Source organism: Heterobasidion irregulare, assembly GCF_000320585.1.
Source record: "Heterobasidion irregulare TC 32-1 unplaced genomic scaffold scaffold_05, whole genome shotgun sequence".
In the NCBI taxonomy this organism is placed as follows: Eukaryota; Fungi; Basidiomycota; class Agaricomycetes; order Russulales; family Bondarzewiaceae; genus Heterobasidion; species Heterobasidion irregulare.
The window spans coordinates 411,575-434,483 of NW_009258201.1; the positions used below are offsets into that span (position 1 = coordinate 411,575).

General features: G+C 52.4%; 9 protein-coding genes across 9 annotated transcripts; 2 read left to right on the forward strand and 7 right to left on the reverse strand.

Moving 5' to 3' along the window:
• Positions 1–210: 210 nt before the first annotated feature.
• On the reverse strand, positions 211–1,470 carry HETIRDRAFT_409352 (uncharacterized protein). Its single transcript, XM_009547753.1, has one exon. The coding sequence runs from the start codon at positions 1,407–1,409 to the stop codon at positions 498–500; it is 912 nt and encodes a 303-aa protein (XP_009546048.1). The 5' UTR covers positions 1,410–1,470; the 3' UTR covers positions 211–497.
• Positions 1,471–2,388: 918 nt separating this feature from the next.
• Positions 2,389–3,836, reverse strand: HETIRDRAFT_474814 (uncharacterized protein; the record flags this gene model as incomplete). The annotated part of the gene is made up of 3 exons (XM_009547754.1): positions 2,389–2,563; positions 2,693–2,944; positions 3,005–3,836. Coding segments are annotated over 3 exons (1,257 nt in total), but the record flags the coding sequence as incomplete, so codon positions are not given.
• Positions 3,837–3,860: 24 nt separating this feature from the next.
• gor13 (GMC oxidoreductase 13) lies at positions 3,861–8,201 on the reverse strand. The gene is made up of 25 exons (XM_009547755.1): positions 8,171–8,201; positions 7,781–8,103; positions 7,707–7,725; positions 7,512–7,643; positions 7,371–7,428; positions 7,013–7,301; positions 6,932–6,965; positions 6,795–6,877; positions 6,650–6,746; positions 6,355–6,586; positions 6,195–6,281; positions 5,973–6,110; positions 5,748–5,907; positions 5,584–5,663; positions 5,455–5,509; positions 5,337–5,385; positions 4,934–5,222; positions 4,861–4,884; positions 4,731–4,797; positions 4,547–4,670; positions 4,459–4,480; positions 4,379–4,397; positions 4,290–4,322; positions 4,108–4,229; positions 3,861–4,054 (listed from the first exon to the last, which is right to left on the reverse strand). The coding sequence occupies exons 6-25, from the start codon at positions 7,155–7,157 to the stop codon at positions 4,007–4,009; spliced, it is 1,908 nt and encodes a 635-aa protein (XP_009546050.1). The 5' UTR covers positions 7,158–7,301; positions 7,371–7,428; positions 7,512–7,643; positions 7,707–7,725; positions 7,781–8,103; positions 8,171–8,201; the 3' UTR covers positions 3,861–4,006.
• HETIRDRAFT_434032 (uncharacterized protein) lies at positions 7,101–8,201 on the reverse strand. Its single transcript, XM_009547756.1, has 6 exons — positions 8,171–8,201; positions 7,781–8,103; positions 7,707–7,725; positions 7,512–7,643; positions 7,371–7,428; positions 7,101–7,301 (listed from the first exon to the last, which is right to left on the reverse strand). The coding sequence occupies exons 2-4, from the start codon at positions 7,871–7,873 to the stop codon at positions 7,513–7,515; spliced, it is 243 nt and encodes an 80-aa protein (XP_009546051.1). The 5' UTR covers positions 7,874–8,103; positions 8,171–8,201; the 3' UTR covers positions 7,101–7,301; positions 7,371–7,428; position 7,512.
• Positions 8,202–8,540: 339 nt separating this feature from the next.
• HETIRDRAFT_317544 (uncharacterized protein) lies at positions 8,541–9,759 on the forward strand (the record flags this gene model as incomplete). Its single annotated transcript, XM_009547757.1, has 3 exons — positions 8,541–8,918; positions 8,971–9,091; positions 9,206–9,759. 3 exons carry the CDS (start codon positions 8,541–8,543, stop codon positions 9,757–9,759), a joined length of 1,053 nt encoding a protein of 350 aa, XP_009546052.1.
• Positions 9,760–11,182: 1,423 nt separating this feature from the next.
• CAS1 (CRISPR-associated protein 1) lies at positions 11,183–13,462 on the forward strand. The gene is made up of 9 exons (XM_009547758.1): positions 11,183–11,467; positions 11,525–11,608; positions 11,665–11,911; positions 11,963–12,132; positions 12,192–12,532; positions 12,586–12,610; positions 12,667–12,857; positions 12,914–13,043; positions 13,100–13,462. The coding sequence occupies exons 1-9, from the start codon at positions 11,356–11,358 to the stop codon at positions 13,315–13,317; spliced, it is 1,518 nt and encodes a 505-aa protein (XP_009546053.1). The 5' UTR covers positions 11,183–11,355; the 3' UTR covers positions 13,318–13,462.
• Positions 13,463–13,592: 130 nt separating this feature from the next.
• HETIRDRAFT_458845 (uncharacterized protein) lies at positions 13,593–15,414 on the reverse strand. The gene is made up of 4 exons (XM_009547759.1): positions 15,249–15,414; positions 14,988–15,185; positions 14,595–14,937; positions 13,593–14,537 (listed from the first exon to the last, which is right to left on the reverse strand). Exons 2-4 carry the CDS (start codon positions 15,161–15,163, stop codon positions 13,674–13,676), a joined length of 1,383 nt encoding a protein of 460 aa, XP_009546054.1. The 5' UTR covers positions 15,164–15,185; positions 15,249–15,414; the 3' UTR covers positions 13,593–13,673.
• Positions 15,415–17,138: 1,724 nt separating this feature from the next.
• HETIRDRAFT_317640 (uncharacterized protein) lies at positions 17,139–18,107 on the reverse strand (the record flags this gene model as incomplete). The annotated part of the gene is made up of 5 exons (XM_009547760.1): positions 17,139–17,238; positions 17,297–17,655; positions 17,711–17,734; positions 17,789–17,826; positions 17,879–18,107. The coding sequence occupies 5 exons, from the start codon at positions 18,105–18,107 to the stop codon at positions 17,139–17,141; spliced, it is 750 nt and encodes a 249-aa protein (XP_009546055.1).
• A 442-nt stretch (positions 18,108–18,549) lies between these two features.
• Positions 18,550–22,384, reverse strand: HETIRDRAFT_173094 (uncharacterized protein; the record flags this gene model as incomplete). Its single annotated transcript, XM_009547761.1, has 15 exons — positions 18,550–19,564; positions 19,616–19,739; positions 19,798–19,894; positions 19,942–19,978; positions 20,029–20,300; positions 20,356–20,498; positions 20,554–20,623; positions 20,700–20,742; positions 20,794–20,803; positions 20,864–20,955; positions 21,021–21,062; positions 21,118–21,234; positions 21,509–21,579; positions 21,628–21,726; positions 21,785–22,384. 15 exons carry the CDS (start codon positions 22,382–22,384, stop codon positions 18,550–18,552), a joined length of 2,832 nt encoding a protein of 943 aa, XP_009546056.1.
• Positions 22,385–22,909: the final 525 nt, after the last annotated feature.

The window sequence follows — 22,909 nt, forward strand, 5'->3', positions numbered from 1 at the left end:
AGATAGAGGGTTGAACGTTAATCTGTATGCTTTGTGAATATACTTGATCTATGTCTTCGAATATGCCTATGCTTCATGTTTCCCAATTGAATATCGCCTTTCTATGAATCAATATGTTCGCGGGACATATCCAAGCAACTTATTCAACCACATCGTTCACCACACATTAAGAGAGCCTCAACGCATGTATTCAAAAAAAAATCGTACAGTATGAGTGATGGAATACACTTTGACAAGATCTAAACTACACAATCAAATATACGAACAATCACTACTTGATGGCGATAGGAATGACTAGTGTGGAAAGACTGAATTCCGAGTTTGAGTACTAGCGAGCGAATGCAGATGCATGGACGACAACGCATTAAAAACGTGATGATGAAATGAGATGGGATGCACGATGAGCAAAATGGTGACTGGATTCGGGAGAGGGAAAGAAAGAGAGATAGCGAAAGTGGACAGAGAGAAATCAATAAAGAAGGAAGGACAACGACCCTTCACAATAATGCACGCACGCCCTCGTCCCACTCCGTGCTGGTCACGGCCCCCACGGCTCTGCACACAGGGCACGCGACCTCGACCAGATGTTCGCCGCTCGCCACACTCTCCCTCCTCTCGCTCCGCCGCCGCGCCTCCTCATCCTCTTCCTGACCCCACCCAGCGACCCTCTCTGCACTCACCAGACACGCAGGGTGGAACTGATGTGCGCATACCCTCCCGCTCTCCACTGTCCCAACCGGCACGTACGGCCGCAGCGAAACGCGCTTTCGCCCACTCTCTGTCGTCGCGATGGCAGGGAACAGCTCTTCGTCAGACGGCCCGACGCCGCACGACACGTCGTCGCATCTCCACCCCGCATCTCGCTCTCTCTGCTCCAAGCGCTGGCGCAGCGTCGGCCCCGGAGCTGGTGGCAGCGCCCACGCGCGCTTTGACGGTGGTGCATGGAATTGGTGGCCATTCTGGCCAGGCGGTCCGGGATTCGTGTTTGTGTTGGCGTTACCGTGCGGACGAGGTGTGGGGAAGATTGGGAGGGCGCCGAGGGGGATGGTACCTGACCACTGCAACCAGGGTCCTTCAGGCCCCATTCCCATGGTCTGGAAGGGAATGAAATCGTTGAGTGAATTGAATGATGGGGGTGGGGGCAGAGGCGTTCCTCCGGACTGTGGGGTTGGCGCCGCGCCGCTAGGTGCCTGTTGCTGAGGCTGAGCTTGAACGTCAGGCTGTGTTTGCTGCTGAGGGGGTGAGACAGGTGGAACACTAGAGGTCGTCTGTGGCTGAGTCTGGGGTAAAGGCTGAGGAGGGGCACCGGATTGCGCCTCACGCTCAGCAAGTGACTGCACCTGGCGCTGAATAAACGTTGTATCAGACGGCGCCAGCGTCCATGGCCCGAATAGTCCTTGCGACGGCATAGTCGTTGACAAAGGCGGCTCAGCATCAATCACCACCATCTGTGGCCAAACAGCAGTGGCCTCGCCCGTACCAGGGGACCCAGGCACTGTCTGAGGCTGGGGAAACGGTGAGGATTGTTGTCCCTGTGCTTGTTGAGTCGCCGGCATGGGTACGGAGGTAGAGACGGGTACAAGTGGGGTCGCGGGGATAGTGGGGGTCGCGGTTGTTGGACCGTTGGAAGAAGGAACACTTGTGGGAGCGTTAGGGACACTCGCAGTCGCCGTGTTAGGGCCGCTCGCGTTCGCAGCCGCAGCCCCCCCAGTCGGTGTCGCCGCTCCTGCGGTAGGTCTCCGGGGCTGTCTGAGTGGTGGAGTGTACGTCAAATTTTCTGGGTCGATGTTGAATCTGCACGTTGGGCACGTCGTCTGACGCGGGCGCGAGAACCACGGGATCAGGCATGCAGAATGGAATACATGTGAGCATGGAAGAGAGACGATCAGCGGGAGCGCGGACGCAGGGTCAGAGGTATTGTCTCCCTCGGAAACTTGGCGAGACGACGAGGAAGATGACGAAGACGTAAGGGGTTGTGGCGCTTGCTGCTCGGCGGAAGGCGGAAGGGCCGACTCGTCGAGCAAAGGATCATCAGGCGTAGAAGGCCCAGGCGCTTCGACACCATCGTTATTACCCGCGACATTCCACGAGCCAGCTTGCTCCTGTTCTACCAGCAGATTGTCCCAACAAATCGCGCATCCCTGTCCTTGCCCATCCTCGGCATTGAGACGCTCAATTCGTTTGACTAGGCCTATAGGAACTTCCTCAAGCCCTGCGACGAGCCGCCGCGCGCGCTCGGGATCTTCTCGCTCATCCTCTCGAAGGCCGAATAGCCCTTGATCGAGACCCAGAAGCGCGATCAGTTCGTTGAAAGTCATAAAATCGCCTGGGAAGCCGCCGCTACCGGGGGTAGTGGCGCCAGTTCCAGTCCCCATCGCCGCGGCCGCCGCGCCCATGGCAGCACCTGGGCCCGTCGCCGCGAAGAACGAAAAGTCGAAGCGGGGTGGCGGCGGCGGTGGCAGGCCGTGCTGCTGCTGGGCGCCAGCTTCTGCCGGTTGATTGCCCGGGATTCCAGAGGGGTTGGCAGTGTTGTTACTGCCTGTGGGCATTTGAAAGGTGGGCACTTGAAACGTGATCGTCACATATGGCACGATGATGGTGGGTACACGGACGTGGACAGATGGTATAGCATGCGTGGGGTTAGCGTGGCTATTCAAAGTAGAGCCCATAGGCAGAAGCGGCGGATTCGCACCCTGAAATCTGGGAGCGTTGCCATTGCCGTTCGCCATGCCCTGCATCGTCGCATTTGAAAATAACGGCTCGAAAAAAGCACGTAAGGGCGGAAGGGGAACCTGCCCGCTGCTAAAGGTGAACGAACGGCGAGTACGTCCCTGTGGCGGATGTTGCTGTTGATGAGCATGATTGTGATGTGGGTCCGGATGGGTGTGTGAAGATTGAGCACGAGGAGGCTGCGACGACGAAGGCCCTTGTCCAGTGACAGCACCTGGCTCACGCGTAAGTCTATCATAGATCAAGATTAAGATATGTAAATGTGGTGGCGCACCGGAGGGTCTGTCGTCTGGATCCTGCACCTCTTCAATGGTGACATGCCTGTCTGGAGGCGGGAGCGGCTGGAGGGGTGGCATGTCCATCGATACATCGGAATCGTCGTCTGTCCAATCGCTATCGTGATCCCCATCGTGCGTACCGAGGTTCATCTCGACATCACGAGCATCCCGCTCAGAAGAGTCCGAATACTCTGAGGAGCCAGAGACAGACTCCAGATCGGGCATAATATCATCGTCGTCGCCCTGTCCATGAACATCATGCAAGGGCGCAGAAGAGTGTTCTCCAACGTTGGAGATCGGTTGCAAGTCCGGCATAGAGTCACTGTCGTCGTCGGTTTCCATGTCTGTGTGATGAGACGCCGGCTGGGTGGCAGTAGAGATGAGAGGGGGTATGTCAACGTCGGTATCTGAGTCGTGGTAGTCTAGAGGGTGAGAGTTATCGTGTGAAGACGCCGCTTCTGAGTTGTAAATCGCGGGATCTGGACCAGCACTCCCTGAGCTCAGGTCGGTGGCCGAACGTTGTGCTGCCGTGTCGACATTCTGCTGAGGCGCTGGCTGGGCAGCCGCATTAGATGTGCCCTCGCCCTGAGGCTGAGATGGGTTGGGCGCGCCAAATAAGAGGTTGTGAAGCGAGTTTTGTGTATCCTGAGAGAAGAGGCTGAGAAATGCGGATGCACGTTGATCGTTGTCCATGGAGGATGGTGGTGGTTGCAGACGAAGAGCAGTTGGCCTGTGGCTTGGCCGTCTCGCCTTATTATGACGACATGAGACTCCCTGAGGTCCTTCTGGAACATCCCAGAAACTTCTAGCAACGCCGACCGAGCTCATCCACTTCGTATTCATACACACAGAAATGCATAAATCAAACCGCCACTGGCCTTACGCCGCGCGGGATATAGATGCGTTGATTTTTTATTTTTTTTTCAAAATCAAAAGATACATAAATCAGCCCTGGTAATCCATCGCTCGTCTGCGTAAACTTGGCACCCATAGCAAACTCAAGGGATCTGCCCATGACCTCGCTCACTCTTGATCAAGTCGGCAGCCTACGGCAACACCTCCTTAAATACCCTCATCTTCTATTGAGCGTAGTACGCACCTTTTCGGCAATAGCATAAACGGTGGATTGTATATGCGCCCCGAGTTGTAGCGGGATCACACTCGCGTCCACCACCCTGACGTTCGTCGTACCGTATACTCTGAGATTCGAGTCCACGACGCCTGCGTAGAGTCAATCTGTGAATAAAAATGTTGAGATCATAAGGCGTCAGAAGCACCAACCTCCTAGGTGACGCGCTGCTAATGAGGCTGTACCTGGAGCGAGGATTAGGTATCAACGACCGCGATGGAAAAACCCAGGCCCGACTCACCTATAGGATGCCATCCGCTCTTCCGGCGGCGGTCGTCAAATCAATAACACAAAACTTCAAGCAATCAATATTAAACGAACCCCTATCGCGTTCTTAGTCCAACTAAAAGCCAAACGTGAATTCCTGCTCAGTACAATCCCGACATAAATGTTTTCGTTCAACACTCACCTCGTTAGATCCGAGTCGCTTGTCCCAGCCGGAGTGATTCGATCCTGCACTAACAGATCGGAGAAAGGCGTAGTGCTCGCGAGCTTGCGCGCAAACTTCACCCCTTGCATCATAGCGACAAGATCTTGAAGGTTCAAAATAGTCAAAAACCCGCATTAGAGTAGAGCGAACAGGGATTTATCACCATAGTTCTTAGACAAATAATTCGGCGAATTGACGGGCGGCGCTGTGGGCTGGCTGGAATTGATATGCTACGAGATTTTACCCCCTTGTCAACAATGTTCATCGCACCAGAGACGTGTCAGGTCACGCACCACAGAGCCTCGACTCAAAGGGTGCTTCGAACGATCAAACCACGTTCACTGCAGTGATAAAAGAAAGACAGACCATTATCCCAGCAAAGAGTGTGATATAGCTCGCATTCACAGCCACTTCAATAGTCCCTTTGTTGAACATAAGGAACTCGATCTGTGGGACTTCGCCCTGCGCGACCCACTGCCGCTGAATCCGATACTGCACCTCCTGCATCGGTGTCAGTCTCCCTGACGCAGCGACGGCAGCGTCGAATGCGCGCAGCATGGCTGCGCCGTCGGACGTGCCCGTGTTCAATCTCGGGAAGTTCGAAAAGATAATCGTCGCGTCGCTCGCAGCGAGCATGCCCGTCCCATTCGCTGCGCTGAATCCATTCCAAAAATAGAACAAACCCCGCACGGTCGGGTACCGCATGCGGCGCATCAGTTGCTAAGATTAGATGCGAGTGCGGGGATGACAGTGGATGACCAGTGCTTACTATCGCGCTGCCGCTTCTTCGGCGAACGTTGCATTGATGCGAAGTTCATCTGAGGAAAAGGAAAAATAGACCGCATGTTGAGCATGCGCAGACGTGACAAATATAGATCATCCCTCACCCAATGTCTGTATCCCGGGCTTCAATTGGAACTGTACGGGAGTGTACAGATGATCCTACGACAAAAAAACAGGACATCAGTGCCACACGCCATCGCATACCACTACTTGTTCAACACCACGCAACTCACCTGTAGGTTTTCGCCCACTTGGGGAAGATCCAGTACGGGCGTGATATGCAATGATTTCAGAAGCGTCGCGTTACCGATCCCTAAAGTCATCAAAATACCAATTCGTCAATAGGACACGGACCGTGACGGGCCGGGATCTGGCGACCGGCCGAATGCGCACTCACCCGACAGCTCGAGTAGCTGAGGCGTCTGGTATGTGCCCGCGGACAGTATGACCTCCCGCAAGGCTTTTGCGACGAGCTTCGCCCCGGAAGAACCAGCTAGGAACTCGACACCCGTGGCCGTCACGCCCTTGCTGCTCTTGGCGAGCACCACCCGAGTCGCCTACAATGAATTCACACAGTTCAGAAACGCAGAAATTTGAGTTATGGAAGTTCGAGGTGACGTACTTGGGCATGGGTCAGGACGTGCAGGTTCCTTCGGGATGAGGCCGGGCAATAGTACGCCGGTGCTGAGTACGAGCGTACCCCTTTGGTGCGGTCGATGCTCAATTTAGAGTTGTGGACCCCTGCGGTGGTGCCGTTGTCCTAAAACGTGTCAAGACCGTAAGCGCTGCCGCAGACGATGACATGATGCTCAAAATGCGGGACAGAGAGCCAGATGGGACGTACGGGATCTGTATTCGGGACAATTCCGAACTGGTTCAGAGTGTCTACAAAAGTGGGTATCGGGTCTGAGTAATACACATTCAGAGAAGCCTAAATGCGTTCTCCGATGAGAAAAGAAACTAGCGAAGCGATGGATATGAGCCACTGGATGTCCGAAACTGACCTGAACGGGGCCCCCAGAACCTTCAAAAGCCAGATCGGCGCTAGTTGCCGCAGGATAGCCGGGGAACGGGTCCGTTTGGTTGGGGAAGACAGTGTACGATTTTTTCATGTAAGGGAGGAGGGCGTTCCAGTTCCATCCAGGTTCAAACGCGTCCCAGGCATCATATTCGGGCTGTGATGCGGGGCACCAGATCATGAAATTCATGCCTGTTGTTCCGCCGAGCATCTTTCCCCTACATATATTCAGTGCCTGTCAACCGAAAGTGGCGGAGAGTCTCGTGAGCGATGCCCCTGACCTCGGTGTGGAGATAGACCTCCCGTTCGCTGCTGGTTGTGGGATAGTCGAAAAGCCCCAGTCATACTCAGCATTCCCAATGGTACCCCCGGCATCCACTGTTCTGGGCTCAGATACAAATTAATGAATACATCATATGTGCTCACCTGGGATGTTGATTACCGGTTCACTGAGATTGAGGCCTCCTGCCTCAATAACGCCAACTTGTATGTTGGAGTCTTCAGAAAGCCTAATATAATTACGAGTCTTGATAGATAATAAATCGAATGAGAAAGCTACCCACCTCGCTGCTAAAGCCAAGCCGCCATTCCCTCCGCCTGCGACACATGTAAGCAAGCGGACACCAAGTTCTTGCTCAACATACCGATGACGATGTAATCAAACGGGATCAATGCGAATGCTCGTGCATCGCTTGCTGTAGGTTGACAGTCCAAAGCTCGAACGTCGTACGCCTCTGCTACTACCAAAGCAAGTGCAGACAAGAAACGAAGAGCAGCCAGACCAGGCATCGTGAAGAGGCGTCGCTATGGCTCGAGGACAATGGAGCCGTGCGAGACCGAAGTATACGCAAAGGACTTAAGTACTGTTGTATGAATTTCGAGGGATCTCGGCTCGTCCTGGGCGTGCGAAGTCCGCATCGGGAATCGGGTCGCCTGAAATCATGAGAGACGAGTGAGATGACACCGCCGGCGAACACGCATCTAAGAATCCCGAAGCCCTACTTTTCTGAATGTCAAATGCATCCTTCCAACAATTGCTATCGTCGTGTGCCATCAGATACTAAGTCGAGACACCACGAAGTCACGACGCCAGGTCGTAGGAACATCGATTGACCCGATCGAAGGCGGGGAAGGTCTACATACCTCAATATCGAAAGACGAACCATGGGCCCCACCATGGGCCCCACCTTGAAGTGCTAAGATATTTAGAAGACGTGCCGGCGAAAGTGGGTTGACTGAACAGAGTAGTAGTAGCGGCAGTCGGAATCTTATGGCCTTCCGGGGATGACTAACACTCATCAGCTTTCCTCTAAGTCAGGCAAGGTAGCCGACTCTGACCTAAGAATGATTGAAACGACTAAACTTTATTTTTTAATGGCGAGTTGGTTATGAGCAAGGCTTGCGGTACGCACGATAACGGCATCAGAAGCCAATTGGCGCTTCCAAGGTTCAGTGAATGAGAAATCACGTCCTAGCGCCATCTTTACTAGACCATGACACTTCATTGACAAAACCTCTTATCGCGGTAGCTCGAGTTGCAAGCAGACAAGGTGGGTTATGACGTCGTCTATGCCATAAATGCAACAGGTGCCAGTTAGGTGCTATAAATGTTCTGTACTATGGGTATGAATGATATGGTCAACGTCACCGAAGGGGTCCCACGTTGATCTCCAGGCTGCTGATATGGAGCTGGCCGCCTGTCCCGGCTTCGCACACAGAGGGTTTCCCCGAACCACTTCCGCCATTGTGCAGATGGGCACTCAGTCAGCACATGTCAAGCATTTCAAGAAAATTCTACACACCTAGAGCGGCAAGAGGCCAAAAGAGAATTTGAGAAGCAGCTGTCCGTTTGCACGAGAGGAAAGGATATGGCTCGAGTTGTAAGTCTTGCTGGTATGGTACAATTCCATGACCCTCTGGCAATCTTATTGACTTGGCAATGCTCTACTTCCACAAGGTTTAGAGGAGAAAGCAACCTTCCAACTGGAGGAAGAAGTCATTTCCGTCTCTGCAGTGGTAGCAGGGAAGAGAGCAAGAGCATGCGACGCGGGTCGGACTGGCTGCTGTGCGCAGAGCCTGAACACGTGAGATCTGATCTAATCTTATCGACAACTTTAGGGCTAGCGTCCTCGCGTCTCGGTTTTCACTCTTGCCTTCGCCATCCTCTACGAAATGCCGACACGCAAACTCAAAGCCCGTCGGTATTCCCCCACCCTTCCGCCCGCCTTGTCCATGAGCGAACTCGTTTGTAAGACACTCGATCACGATGCTACTGATGTCCTGATCGACAAATGGCTTGAGCACCGCAACGACGCGTACTGGGACTGGTTTCAGCGCGTACGCGAGCGCCGGCATGCGGCCAATGTCCTTCTTCGCAGCACTCAGCTCCTCCTCTGGAGCAAAGGAGATTTTGTGCCGGAGAACATCTTTGTACGCACGGTCGATACCTCCCGTCTTATCCCCCTTGATCGCACTTGGACCACACATGTTTACCACCATCGGTCTATGGAAGATCGTAAACTGTCTATGATGCCAGTTGTTTTCACGATGGTATGTCCCAAAGACCAATGTAGAATAGTGAGGGGTTCTGACCAGCAAATAGCTGCCGGAGCTCATGCTGCTTCGAGGAATGCACGACCACGGATGCGACGACATATACATCATCGTAACGGACATGAAACGAGCGGAAATGGATGTCGCGACTGAGTACTTCAAACTAGTCTGTCAGCATACTTTTGGGCAAACTTTGAAACCAAGCGCGGAGCGAGAAATTCATCATCAACGTGAGCGATTTCCTGCTGCCTACATTCTATATCCGTTAGTTAACGTTTGCACAGATATGCAGTTAACACATACACTGAATCGACAGCGGCGCACACCATGCTTCCCCCAAATTGACCTCGCCTTTCGCGCCATTCTATACGAGCAACGCCCGCCCTTCATCATTCTCTTCTCTCATCAGACAACGTCCTACTCTCAGATATTTTTCACGCACCCTCTCTTTGTCCCCTCGTCCGAAATCTTCTTCGACTTCCCATCCGGATGCCCTAATCCCTGCTGCACTGAAGACTGCGAGATGGTTAGGTTTCCGCGGCGGGGGCTCGAAGGTGCCGCCGTATTACCCCTAAAAAGGGGGCGCGCCTACGCTTTCCGCAAGGTGAGAGCGCGGGAGATGTGTAACTGGATTGACTGTGATATCGCATTCGATGAGGAGGCGGCGGCGGATGGGAGCGAGTCTTCTAAGACGAGCGGGGAGGCAGAGGTTGCGCCTGTGAGGGGGCAGGTATGTAGCAAGTGTAAGATTGCCAAGTATTGTTCGGCGGAGCATCAAAGGAAGGATTGGGACGAACATCGCCGTGTTTGCGCGAAGCCGCCGTCCCCTTCTTCTTAAGCGATATCGTAGCATTTTGGGACTCTGTGAGGTTGATGGTTGTAGGCAACCACTTTTGGGGGAACTTTTCCGGGAGCCGCGGTAAGAGAACTTACTGTAACTCATAGCTCTTAGTGAGTCTACTTGTAGCTTGGACGTACACGACTCAGGGCTTTTCATCCACTATATTCATAAGTACTGTAGCTGTATGTACTCGATACTTAGGACATGCCCTCTCGAGGCGTATGTATGACAGTCCTCTTGTTGACTCTTTCAAGCAGCAGTCCTCGGCTTTCACCGTTTTCCCTTGCAACAGAACAAGCCATCTTCTGTTGAGTTCACTGGTGACCATTTACGACTTCCCCCATGTGCCGCAGTAGAAGAGACGGTACGGCTTGTGATTGGAAGAAGCCTGATAGTAATGTATTCGGCGGAAGAAGGGCAACACACTGCAACATGCTGCAACACGCCGGTTAGATCGCCTCAGTACCTACGCGACGGCCAGGGCCGCAAAATCTGGACAAATCCGCTAGAGCCTTCGTAGCAGACGTCATTGTGTAGAGGTAAGCTACGGTTGCTGGCCACAAGGCCTTCGTCTTGTCATGCAAGACTGCACGAGCTTTCCATGTTGGGATTCAAATCCGGCCGTCTCTCTTGATGCCCCATCACATATGTTTTCTCCCTGAACTGACCCTCAGGTTACCATCAACGCCCGCATTGAGCGCATCGAAGGGTTGGGCAAGGTGGCCCTGATTGGCTCAGTAAGACTGCTCAATTGCCAATACCAATTACAGAGTAACCTCCATCGTCCGCAGGGAGCCACTAGGGAGCCTCAAGGTCCTTCAGCATGTTAAATAATGCGATTTGTCGCTGCCTACGAGCCCACAAGCCCGGATCCGCCGGGACGAAGACCGCGCATAAGATCGAGCGCTTCGGGCAGAAATCGACCGTCCCGGTAGACAGATGCGATCGGAAAAACAGTAGACCCTTCGCCAAGCGCAAAGATCGGACGGACCGCAAGTGTAGGAAGTGTGTAGGAGAGCAAGCTCGAGAGCGCTAGAGAGGGAGAGAGAGAGAAAAAGAAGGAGAGAAAGAGCACCATTCGTAAAGCATTACATGCAGCTACCTGAGCCACAAAGGTATCTTTTGGTTTTCTTTCAACGGACTACTGTAATTACATCTGTTAGAGTCAATTGTCCATCAGGCACTATGGAGATGAGCAGCGGTGCCCGGTTACCGGAGGTGGACCTTCGGCCGCTTCAGTCAACCGCGGTTGTTTTCCGTTCGAACCCGCCATGTTTCTGTGCCAAGTTCTCGACGCAGGAACTAGACTATCGAGCCCAGGTGACCGCGTGGCGACGAGGGGTTTTTGACCGTTGCCTCCCGAGAGGTACAAAAGGACGGCGTGCCCGCAGACTGGTAACCCTCAGCATTCCCCCGTTCCCCAAGTTCTGGTAGCTGGGCAGTTGGTAGCTGACCTTCCTCCACCATTCTTTTTTCCTCGTAGTATCTCCTTTTTTTCCACCTTTCGTACTTGCTTTCGTCCTTCGGCCGGTCCGCCCTACTGCCTCGCTCACTCATTTTCGCTACCCATTGCTCGCTCGCACCTGAGTCAAAATGTTCAAGACTGTCGCTATCCTCTCTCTGGCCGTCGGGTCTGCTTATGGCCATGCTTTCATCAACGCTGTTCAAGGTGCTAACGGTTTGACGGCTACCGGTTTCGGAGTTGGTATGGGATATATTTTTATAGTCACAGTGTTCAGGATTGACAATTTTTTTTCCACAGACACGACTGGGGCCATTCCCCGTAACGGTACCACTGAGCAACCTTTCCAGGTTGATACGCCCGTGCTCAAGAACTTGAAGGATGGTGCGTACGGTGTTGGCCAAGAGGCTATTTTTTTCATGTTTACTTATGTATCATAGATCCTTGCGGCGCGACCCTCCAGAGTGGCTCTATCAACATGGCCACTGCAATGGCAGCCGCCCTCAAAGCCAACAACAACCAGCTGCCGACCATTCCCACCAACGGCCTTCTCACCTTGGGTATCCACCAGGTCAACGCCGACGGCGGAGGACCTTTTGTGGCCGAGGTCAACACTGACGGAACTGGAAAGACTTGGACGGCGGTCACCGTGACCTCGCAGCCTCCTGGCATCAACGGTCTACTACAGTATGTGATTACTATTTGTTCATGAAGTTCTTTTCTCATGCGCGTTTGCAGCAATGGGCCCGCGGACTCCAAGATCACGCTCCAATTACCGAACACATTGGCTTGCACAGGCGGTTCTACGGGCAATGCTTGCGTTATTCGCCTGAACAACGGTGGCGCAAACACTGGCTCGATCGCTAACGGTGCTGGGCCTTTCGGTGGTTGCGTCGCTGTCTCTCAGGGTAAGTCGCATCTTATGATATCCCGAGCTGTACTCGATGTAAACCAATTATATTACCAGCTAATGCCGCTGCTACTGGTGCTGCTGCGACTGGTGCTGCTGCTAACGCGACCACCGGCGCTGCCGCCACGACAGGCAAGACCGCCGGTAAAGCTGGAGGCAAAACTGCGGCTGCGACTGGCGGCAAGGCTGCGGCTGGAGGCAAGGTTGCGGCTACAGCTGGAAAGGCTGCCAAGGGTGCGAAGGCTGCTCGTGAAGTCGTCAGGTCCCGCCACTTCTTCCCTTCGCTTTCTGCTCGCCGTCAGGCAATAGACGACCTCGTTGCAAAACGTGAGGCCATGGACGCTGAAATTTTGGCCAAGCGTCAGAAGCTCACCGCTCAGCTTATTGATGAACTCAAGGTATGTGTTGCGCTCAATTCTTATATTAATACGGTGGCTCATCTATTCCGCAGACCGCGACTGGCACTGCCATCGACAGTTAGTACATCCCCGGTGGCAGCTTTTGGCGTATCTCTCACCTATCTTGATTTCAGTTCCGATTGATGCCTTGGCTGGTCACGTTGATGAGAGTGCATTGGGCGGTAACTCAACCAAGGCTGCCGGTGCTCTCCTCACGGATCAACAGGCCGTTGATATCAAGAAGGCTGTACAGAACGCCATTGAGCAGGCCTTCATCATCATGGCGAGCACTCAAGTTGACGCTGGTGCAAACGGTCAGGCTGAGGTAGGTGTCTGGCATCCCGTGAACTTACAGCATATGCTCACATCTGGACCTTCAAGGCGGTTACCGACAAGGCGAACGCTGACGCTGATGCCGCGTTCAAGGCCGGTCAGATCAAGTCTGTGAACGCTGGCAATGCCGGTGTCGGTGAACCCAACACTGCAGTCATCAACTCTCTCCTGGGAGGCAGTGAGTTAGAAGTCTCTTGTGAACATTGCTTGATCCTGATGCCTTCTGCGCCACAGTTGCGACAGCTACTGCTGACTTGGCTGGCGGAGCAGGTGCAGCTGCAACCATCACGAGCGCCCCGCCGGCTTCCACTGCTGCTACCGGCGGCAAGAAGACTGGCGGCAAGGTTGCTGCGGGTGTTGGCAAAGGTGTTGGGGCTGCGGCAGGGGCGAAAACAAATGCGGCAGCGGGCGCCAAAGGTGGTAAGAGCCGGTTCGCTCGCGACAGCTATTAGGAGGTGCATCCCAGGGTTGATTGATTCGATACTGGGTACATCGGAACCTTACACGAAAGGATGGTCGGTCGGTCGTGTCTTTCCTTCATAGCCCTTTTCTCGTAGCATCATTTTGTGCGGAATTCTACCATGCTTGTCTCAGATCTGGTGACTGTCGTCAAGGAAGTGAGGTGTTCAATCAAGTCCATATCTTGAGCCTATAAAAGCCGACATCGGCAAGATTCTATTGGCAGCACGAAGCTTGAACCCTGCGGAACAGATATAAACTATTTCTCGCCATAACTGCAATCCAATTTCAAATCAAACTGAAAGCGAACTAGGAACATAACTTACACGATCTAACTTACAGAAAGCCTTCACTGACCCGCACCACTACGAATCCATTCAAATGGATGCCCCCATCTCTTCATCAAGGCGTCCATCTTCTTCTGTGCTACTGCAGCTTCCCTCTCCACAAGAGGCGCGCGCTTCTCCCACTGGGCATAGGGGAGTAGTACTGGCCGGAAGCGCGTTCTGACAGGGACGTTGAGGTCATCGTCGTATTCCTCTTCCTCGTTATCGAAAGAAGGGAAGTGGTGGGCCTCGGGTCGCAACTGCGGAGTACGGACGCGATATGTATGGGTTGGAGTGGCACTATGTGTTCGCACGCGCGACTGTGCAGTGCGGCGAGGTGTAGAAGGCCCGGCTATTGGTTGGGAGGGTTCGGCTAGGTGCGCTCGCGCGCCCATATCGACATCTTCCAGCGTAACTTTTGAAGTCGAAGCAACCAGTTCCGGAGGGGGGAGGGGCATCGGGTACGTATATACTTCTTGTGAAGTCAGGGTTTTGGGTGTCTTGTAAGGCGAAGAAGAAATCTTTTGTCGTTTCGACGGACTCTCAGGAACGTACATCTCCTCCTCGCCATCGGCTGACTCGGCTTCATTGGATACTGATGACCGGGAAAATGCGACCTTTCGTTTGGTGCCCTGGGAAGGTGTCGCGCTTTGTGTAACGCGTAGCGCGGATTTCGTGGGCGATCTCTGGACGGAAGGTTGTCGGCTGATAGGTGATGCGGACGAGACCGCACCGGCTTGAGCGCGCAAGTCTGCCACAGTTTTGTTGATGCGTTCACGAAGCTCAGCGCAAGCCCGATCAGCAAGTTTCAATAGCGACGCGAAGATATGTGGGTCGGCGCCATATTCCTTGATGATAGACTCAGGCTCTTCCTTCACTTGTCTCAGCTGCCAATGCGTGGTCAGTTACGCTGAACAGATATGATCCCAAAGTTTATTGCTCACATTCAACACCCGGCTTATCCAGAAGAATACCGATATCTTGACGTCCCATCCATTCACGTCCAGATCACTGAATCGTCGTCGATATTCAGCGTCTACTGTCAAGGTCCGTTCTGCTTCCAACATCCAATTAGCGACTCGCTGAGGACGACCTATTTTGAACTTTTCCACCAGTTCCCGATACAGCGGCTGTTCAACAGTGGGTTGAGCGATCGTCAGACGCTGAGCATGGGCCTCATGTGCGTCAAGAGCAGCATTAGTAGTTTTCAATGCGCTCAACCAGACCCTCTTGCTTAGACAAGATGCATTTCGCGCAATCTCCTCAGACACATCATCCGAAATGAGCCTGTCTATGGTATGAATTATGGATCGACCGACGTCTACAGAGCTGCTCACCTTTGAGAAGCGAGATATGCACAGATACTGGGAAGCCCGGGAGCCGCCTGACCTAAGTCGTAACCTGTCCCACGACCTGTCGTCGCTCGAAGGGTGTTGTATAGCGAGATGGCTTTCGCTCGAATCTCTGCTTTGCTACAGAGACGGTTAATTTGATCCTCTTGTGGGCTAGGCATTGCGTACAACCTCCGTTCTTATCTTGCCACATCAAATGATACGTTTGATCGACGGCAATACATTCTGAAAAGAGAGGGAACATACCTGCTGTAATGGGCGAAACCCTTGATGTTATCTCGGACTGTTTCACAGGCACGATAACGCGTATTGTTGGAAATGGCGGGTATCTGCTGCCTCGGTGATGCAATTTCCGTGAGATGACGCCTGATGGCACGGTGGAGGGTCTGTTTCAGCCCTAGAATGATTTCGTACAGATTCAAGAAACAAGACTTGACAGTGGCGGACGATAGCGGACAATCGGAAGCGTTGAACGCGATCTGTGACAAGCTGTGACATGTCGCGCAAATTGATGATGTAAGCCTCAAGAAATTCACTCGCGGCGAGCATCCCAGTGGACCTCCTCAATCAAGTCATTGTATGGTGATATCAGTTGAAGCTTACGAGTAGCTTACGCTACGGTAAGCCGTCGTCAGGACTATACTTGATGGAAACAAAAGAAATCCATCTGACATATTGAAGGCACGCGCGTCGCGGCTCTGAAGAAAATCACGATGGTTTATGATGATCCTTATCTTCAAAACCCTTTCCCAGTCAGGCCCTACATTGTCAGGGATTTTCATACTCAAGCTCAAGTGTCGCGATAATACATCCTTTCAAATATGGTCGCTCTGGAAGAGGTCATGCACCTAGGTACCACCTGGTTATACGACAGAAGGTATAACTACGGTATATCGCGGTGTTCGGTATTTGTACGCACACTTGTTTCCGGATTGACGCACTGATGCCTTGTGCTGTCTTGTCTTAGTGACCGTTCTTATGCGCAGGACGACCGTCTTCTGTATAAGGTCAGCCACGGAGACTAGGTGACCGTAAAGCCAAACAATCTTACTAAAGTTTCTTCGACCTCACGCACGCCTTCCTTTGGGCTTCTATTTTTCATCATTATCGGCCTATGGGAGCCTATGGGACGAAACCTTGCAACCGAACACTGTACCATGACGCTCTGCCCCTCTTGTTTCTTTGCATGCTTCTCATGACTGCACACTTTGCCGTGGAGACATCAGTCACGAAGCCCAGTCGATAAATCGCCCAAGCACCATACCGCTTCAATTGGCCGTCCAGCTATCTCTCCGCTTATGCCTGGATGTTTTGTGAAGGCTTTGGCTGTCCACCAGATTTCTATCGTTGGACAATGAGCTTTCGTAGGGTTTCGTTCGATATTTCCTCACATAGAAAACGACTACCTTCTTTGTAATGTCTGCCACACGACGTCTCTTACTTCCATTCCCCCCCTAGTGATTGGCATCGTGGATTCCGCTTACGGTGCTGGCCGAAATTCTCTACATCGAATCAGGTGTTTGTGCGGGGTAAGCACTAATGATCCGCTCTCAGACATGGAGACGCCGACTTGTTGCATGCGACGGTTGCAATGAAGCCCAACAAGGTGATCAACCAGAATCAGATCATGTTCGGTATCGCATCCACCTTGATGCGAATGCGTCGATGAGTCAGGATGGTCGGAAGCCGGGGTGAAGAAATCAGGAAGTTGACGTGTTGACATCAAGAGGTGGGAAGAAGCACTCAAATTTGACTTTGTGCCTTGGCATGTTTAGGATCAACACGCATGTATCAAACCCATTTTCAGACATTCCCTCAACCGACGGTGATTCCAATTCCATCGTCCGTGATCAAGGGATTGTTTCGTGTCCCTAGAGGCACTTCGATGATCTCGGTTTCAAGCGTTTGACAATGTCCCTTCTTGTTATTCCCTGCCGACCGAAATTTGTGATTGCGATTCTGCCATTGAAGCTGAAGCTGCCAGTACCGTCGGGTCGGGTCCCGAAAGCGAAGCGATGTTCTAAAGGAGTGCAGTCATGTTGCAGCCGGACCCCAAGAATTCCTACTGCCTCATGTCTCAAACCCAAGCTTACATTTATGTATTCGACTTGTATTCGTCATAATCGTGTCCAGATACTACAACCGCCCGGGCCCTTCAGGCGTTTGTGGCAATTCTGCTATCTGTGCGAACCCTGGATACTGTGGCAAATTCAGCTTGTACTTTTCTGCCATCGACCTGTTTAAGTTCACAGGGTCGATCAGTGTTTGAAGGGATTCGAGCAAGGTGACTTTACTTCGGTACGAATCTGCCGCCCAGGAAATGCCGCCCCTTGAATCCTGTGACTCCTTCTTTCGGCGCTGTAAGACTGATCAATACATTCGGATTGAGACCAACACCCTCTGCGTTTCCTTTCTCGACGTCCCAGCCAGAAGGGATATCTACGGAGACGATGGGCAGCCCGGAAGACGAAAGCAGGGGTAACGCAGTATCGAATGGAGCTCGAACGGGCGGTTTGAAGGAAAATCCAAAGATTGCATCGAGTATGATGTCATGGTCAGAGAGCGCCCTGCGCAGAGTACTGTCTACGACTGAGGGATCGGACGAGGTTTGGAGAGTGGAAATGTCCATATTCGTGCATTGCGTGTGAAGCCGCTGAGAACGATGTATTGAATGTCTATCTACGTCGAATGAAACGATCTAGACTCACTTTGTAGATATCTTTTGATCCAGGCTGAGGTTTGTTTGTTATGGGAGTCTTCGAAATAGAAGAGAATGATGGACCTACCTTAGGCATCCACAACGTTGGCTTGTAACCAAACATACCTACTTCAATGCGTCTTTTCGATTCTTGAACAATGGCTCAAATGGCACTCACTTAAATGTCTGGCAGCAACGAGTCCATCACCTCCTTGATTTCCCGGACCACAGCAAACGAGCACACGCGAATACTTGTCTTTATCGTACACTGTAGCAAGGGTCTGTGCACAGGCCAGACCAGCCAATTCCATCAGCTGTTTAGGAGAAATATATGAGTCCAAATCGCTCTCAAGGTGCAAACACGTCCAACTTTCCTGGTCCAGGCTGAAGGCGCCCGCAGAGTTCATGAGCTCTTCATCGATCTATCGCGATACGTTCAAACGTCCACCGAGTTACGCCCCAAGAAATTGCTGCCCACCTGCTGCGCCAACCTTGCAGAAAGATAGCGGATGGACATTTTCTGTGAGGGCGCTCAAGTAATACGGTTTGAGTTCTTGAGAGTTCGAGCAAATGGTCATGCCGCCGTGGGGCAATGATGTCAGGAAACGGAAGCACGGGCCGGGACGGTACAGAGAGCACATCCAACGAATCGTCGACGACGATGTATGAGTTTGTCGAGGAGACCAGGGCCGTACAAGCCTCAGCAGCTACCCATACAAATATGTGGTTCCTTGCATTAGCAATAATGAGTTTGTATACATGGATGATGGGAGGATGCAAGTACGATGGAGGCATATGCTAAGTGAAAGTCCCGAGAACTCGCCAATAAGTAAATACAGCAAAAATCTATCACAGCGCCACACCGAAAGGCTCATAATCCTGCGATCCGATGCTCTGTGCCTCTAAGCTCAACGCCATGCTTTTGGGAGTACTGTGTCGGCTGGGTTTGCTATCTTCCTGTTCTTCCCAGAGACCATGTTCCTCCTTCGCCTCAATCGGATGCACATTAGACTCATCAGTGATGACCGCGTCGTAAGCATCATCGGTAGGAACCTCCTGCATTAGAGAGCTGCTGTCGAAGTCCTCCTCCACCTCTAATGCTTTGGGTTTCTCATATACCGATAAGGAATCATTGTCCTCCGTGTGGGTCTCTTCGATCGCATGAGTCTCCTCTTCGATCGCATGAGTCTCCTCTTCGATCGCACGAGTCTCTTCTTCATCTTCATGAGACTCCTGCACCTTATCAACCGCCACACCGCCCAACGCAACGACTGATGGGACAGCGATTGCTGCAATGGGAGTCATGGTAGAAATGGCAGAAGCAGCCGGGGGTGCCGTGCTTGAGCTTAAGCTTGAGGTAGTATCGATAGGGGAGCTGTTAATCACGTCTTTGTCTTTCTCTAAATCCTTCGGGGGAGGTACTGGTAAAGGCGGATTCTCCGCTGGCTTCGACGTAGAAAACCTCGATGCCCTCGAAGAGAAAAACGAGCCGATACCCACGCCCCACGAACCAACACGTTCCTTGGCTTCCGCAGCTGTCGTGCTGGTCACGCTCGCAGGCCGGGAAGACGAATCGTCCTTCACTGGTACAGGGGGTGGGGGCGAGGACACAGGAATGTCGGGTTTGAGAGAATCTACGGGGACGCTGTCAACCGATGGATTCGATGGCGAGGTCGAACGCTGCGCCCATCGTCCACGCATGCCCTCAACGGCTTTGAAGAACCCGGTGGATCCCGCAGTGAGCGTCCGTGAGATGGCCTCGCGGGTGGGCGCTAGCTGCTGGTCAAGTTTCAGCTCCTGGATGCCCTCAGAAAGACGCAATGATATGTCTGCGATGGCGCTCGGCTTCTCGGTGCACGGATGCCTAAGAAAATGTAAGTTCGCTTTGGGGGCAGAAAACGCAAGTGACACATACCGAGGCTCAATGATGTCAAATAACATGGGGTCGGTGATTCGCTGCCATACTTCAAACGCATTCGTACGCTTGAACTCTGCGATCCAGACGGTATTAAAATCTTCCATCGAGTTCGGATCGCTTCCTATATATATTTGTTATGACCATCCTCTCGGTGATTGATGAATGACTGGAAAGCCGACCTGATCCCGGGGTAATGAGCACCCCACTCCCTTCGCCTTTCGCCATAAAGTCGGCGTACTTGACGGATGCCAACGCGGCAGATATATATTCTTCAAACTTTTGGAACATCAGGTGTATCCTTATCGATGCAGCGCCTCACTGACCTTGATTCGCAGGTAGTCGTCACTGCCCTTGAACCTCCTGTGGTTATCAGCATCACGCGCGCTTATGTGCAAAGGGAGTATACGCACTGCATCCCTCTTCCAGCAACCTCATCTTCCCATCCGTCATTCACCTCACGCACGATCTCGTCCATCCATTTGCGATCTGCGGCCGTGAGCGCAATCGTACGCTCGAGCCTCGCATCGCGGAATTCTACAGCTCCCGTCTCCACATTCACAAGTAGGTCGATATCCTTCTGCTGTGTCACGATGGAGTTAGTGCTCCCGCACAGATACGACTTCGTTTGAGACTTGATGAGATCAAGCTGCTGCAGGGGAAGGTAAGGCTGGAAGAATGCATCCTATACTTGGCTGAGCACGCGTTCAGGGAAGCACATCAGATAATGGAATACACACTTTCCCGAAGAGGTCAAGCGGAAGGCCGAGGTAAGCCAACAAACTTTTACGGTCTGAGGTTTTCAGAGAGTTCGGCCGCGACAGAGTCGGTGCTCGGGACGCCAACGGTGGGGATCCGCAGTCGTCCAGCGTCTGCAACAACCCTGAAATGCACGTTGTCAAAAAGAGGACATGATGCTTTGAATCTGCTTTACACACCGGGAATAAGTGATATCAAGGAGTACTGGTATGTGCACAGACGTTCCACAGGGTGGCCGTAGAACATGATCTTGACAAAAGGTCAACATGGTGCACTAAGAAGACGATGAAAGTCCTGCCTTTTTCTGTAAGATCAGGGCTTTGACAAGGAGCAGTGTTCGTTGTCGGAACTCCCGCACTAGTTCCCGGCTGAGATGTCGTTGATTAACTACATAGTTTGATAAATGAAAACAGACGTACAGGCTAGTCCCTAAACAATGGTGAAAGAAATATTGGAGGATGAAAAAACATATAAAAAGGTGTGGCATACCCATGTATAATCCACTCTCTGTCAACTGGCTCCGCAGTGAAAGTTCTAGTGATTCGTAGAAATCCACAAGGATGCCCGTCTCCCGGAAGTCTCTGTATAGGCCAACAGAGAACTTACTTACACGTGTTTCATATAAAAAACAGATGATGTGACGTACCTTTGCTCGAAAAGCGCCCGAGTGACAACGCCTAATCGGTCCCTTTGACAGCGGCATAGGCAACTATTCAAGGAAAGCTAATCCAAGGAGTACTCACCTGATGGGGCCGAACACTGGTTTGGAGGCAAGCACGACGACGGCCTTCTGCACCGTTGAGCGCGTCATGTCGACCTCTTTCACAAGCAGAGAGGATGTGGCTATTTGGCGATTGCATCTATGAATTGTCAGAATGAGCGCTTCGCCGAACAGTTAAGGGTGCGCATATCAACACTCGAAACCGGTGTTAGCTTAACACAGACGCCGGATCAAGGTCTGATAGATGATCTCTGGTAGAGTTTCCCAAGATGGGCTAGGCATGTATGGGGAGGCAGAGCAGACACGACTGAGATTGACCGCGTTTCAGCTGGCCGTTTTTCTCCGCGCTCGCCCTCAATGCTGGCCTTCCCTGAGGAGTGGATGCGTGAAATAGAAAGAGTGAAGAGACGCACGAAATGCCAAATATCGTGGTTGGATTCGGCGAAGACGGCACAAGATGGAAATAGGAATAATCTTCGACGCTCTGAAAGGGAGTGAGCAATGGCCAGCAGTGTGTCAAATCTTGACGCACCAAATGAGCACCATCAGGAAGTGCAAGGAAAGGCATTATCTTCGCGATCTCTTCGTCTTCGAAGACCGCGCCTTTTGAGAACTCTATTCGTGGGCCGACCTTGAGGCAAAGGGTACAATGAGGTGGTGATTCGATAGCCAGCATAAACGCAACACACCTGATGATTAAAATCCACGAGCGCAATTCCAAGGACAAGAGGGCCAGTTGGTGGTTGCATGAGCATTGACTCCGGACGTGCCTTCTTTGAAACTGACGACGCGCTTGTGGCAAACGATGCCACTGATTCTCGTTGTACATTGGAGGGCGGTGGAGGATATGTGGCTTGGGCTGCGGTCTTCGACGCGTCATAGGCATACGCAGAAGGCGTGGCAGAGGTCACTGAACTCGGCGCCGTGTAATCACTTCTATCGTCCGGATCTGAACTTTCTGTAGAGATGGTGTAGGGATGAGATTCTCGCTTATCCTCTCGAGTGGAAGAGGAGTCAGGAAACGCGTTAGAGTGGCGAGGCGAAGCGGCGGGCGAAGAAAGGGAAATGGAACGTGCGGACGCGGTGTCGGCGTCGTCGTCGTCATCGTCGAGAGGATCGTGGCCTTCGTGAGTGTGGTTATCATGATCGTGGTCGCCATGGTCGATGATAAAGTGAGAGTTGGTGCTGTTTGGATCAGCTTCCAGCGCTGCCATGTCGTCGACTTCGGTGCGGAGGATGATGTTCGTGGACAAATCAGAATTGAAGCTTGAAGCCCATGCTACTTTCATTTGTAGTCAGATTATGTAATCGCTAGTCTTCTCTAGGCTGCTTAAACTTTGACCAACTTGTCCGACGGACTTGCCGTCGTCGACAGCGCTATCCGTGGCAGGGCCTCAGTTGCGTAGATACGATGATCGCGAAATCCCAGATATATCAACCAGCTCACCATCAACTCAACATGCCAGACACCTCTTGCTTCGTACGGCATCTGCTCTTCGCTCAATAACACATCATGTCAGATGAAGAGGACGAACGCGTTGTCGAGTTCCCGCATCCCTTCTTTGAGAGGCAAGAAGAATCCTCCGACCCGGACGATGATTCAGACGATTCAGAAGACTATGAAGACGACGAGTCTGAAGGCATAGATGCACTCGGCGAGGGCAAGCGCTTAGGCTACGAGGAGGCCACATTGCCGGTGCGTATAGCATTCCAAACTCGCTGCGCAGGTCAGATTCGGATATCCGAAGACCACGTCGGCGGTTGAAGGAGAATCGCCAGCGTTGCTGCCTCTGCGAGACTACTGCGCAGGCCCA

Bases quoted from the DNA above. Each gene is read 5' to 3' on its own strand.
- HETIRDRAFT_409352 (XM_009547753.1), bottom strand. From the start codon at position 1,409: ATGCCGTCGCAAGGACTATTCGGGCCATGGACGCTGGCGCCGTCTGAT.
- gor13 (XM_009547755.1), bottom strand. From the start codon at position 7,157: ATGCCTGGTCTGGCTGCTCTTCGTTTCTTGTCTGCACTTGCTTTGGTA. The intron at 5,908-5,972 runs GTACGTCACCTC...AATTCATTGTAG, and splicing joins ACGTCCTGACCCATGCCCAA to GCGACTCGGGTGGTGCTCGC. The intron at 4,798-4,860 runs GTGCGTGACCTG...AAAATCTCGTAG, and splicing joins CTTTGAGTCGAGGCTCTGTG to CATATCAATTCCAGCCAGCC.
- HETIRDRAFT_434032 (XM_009547756.1), bottom strand. From the start codon at position 7,873: ATGAAGTGTCATGGTCTAGTAAAGATGGCGCTAGGACGTGATTTCTCA.
- CAS1 (XM_009547758.1), top strand. From the start codon at position 11,356: ATGTTCAAGACTGTCGCTATCCTCTCTCTGGCCGTCGGGTCTGCTTAT. The intron at 12,533-12,585 runs GTATGTGTTGCG...TCTATTCCGCAG, and splicing joins AGCTTATTGATGAACTCAAG to ACCGCGACTGGCACTGCCAT. The intron at 12,611-12,666 runs GTTAGTACATCC...TCTTGATTTCAG, and splicing joins GACTGGCACTGCCATCGACA to TTCCGATTGATGCCTTGGCT.
- HETIRDRAFT_458845 (XM_009547759.1), bottom strand. From the start codon at position 15,163: ATGCCTAGCCCACAAGAGGATCAAATTAACCGTCTCTGTAGCAAAGCA. The intron at 14,938-14,987 runs GTGAGCAGCTCT...TACCATAGACAG, and splicing joins GCATATCTCGCTTCTCAAAG to GCTCATTTCGGATGATGTGT. The intron at 14,538-14,594 runs GTGAGCAATAAA...ACGCATTGGCAG, and splicing joins GGATAAGCCGGGTGTTGAAT to CTGAGACAAGTGAAGGAAGA.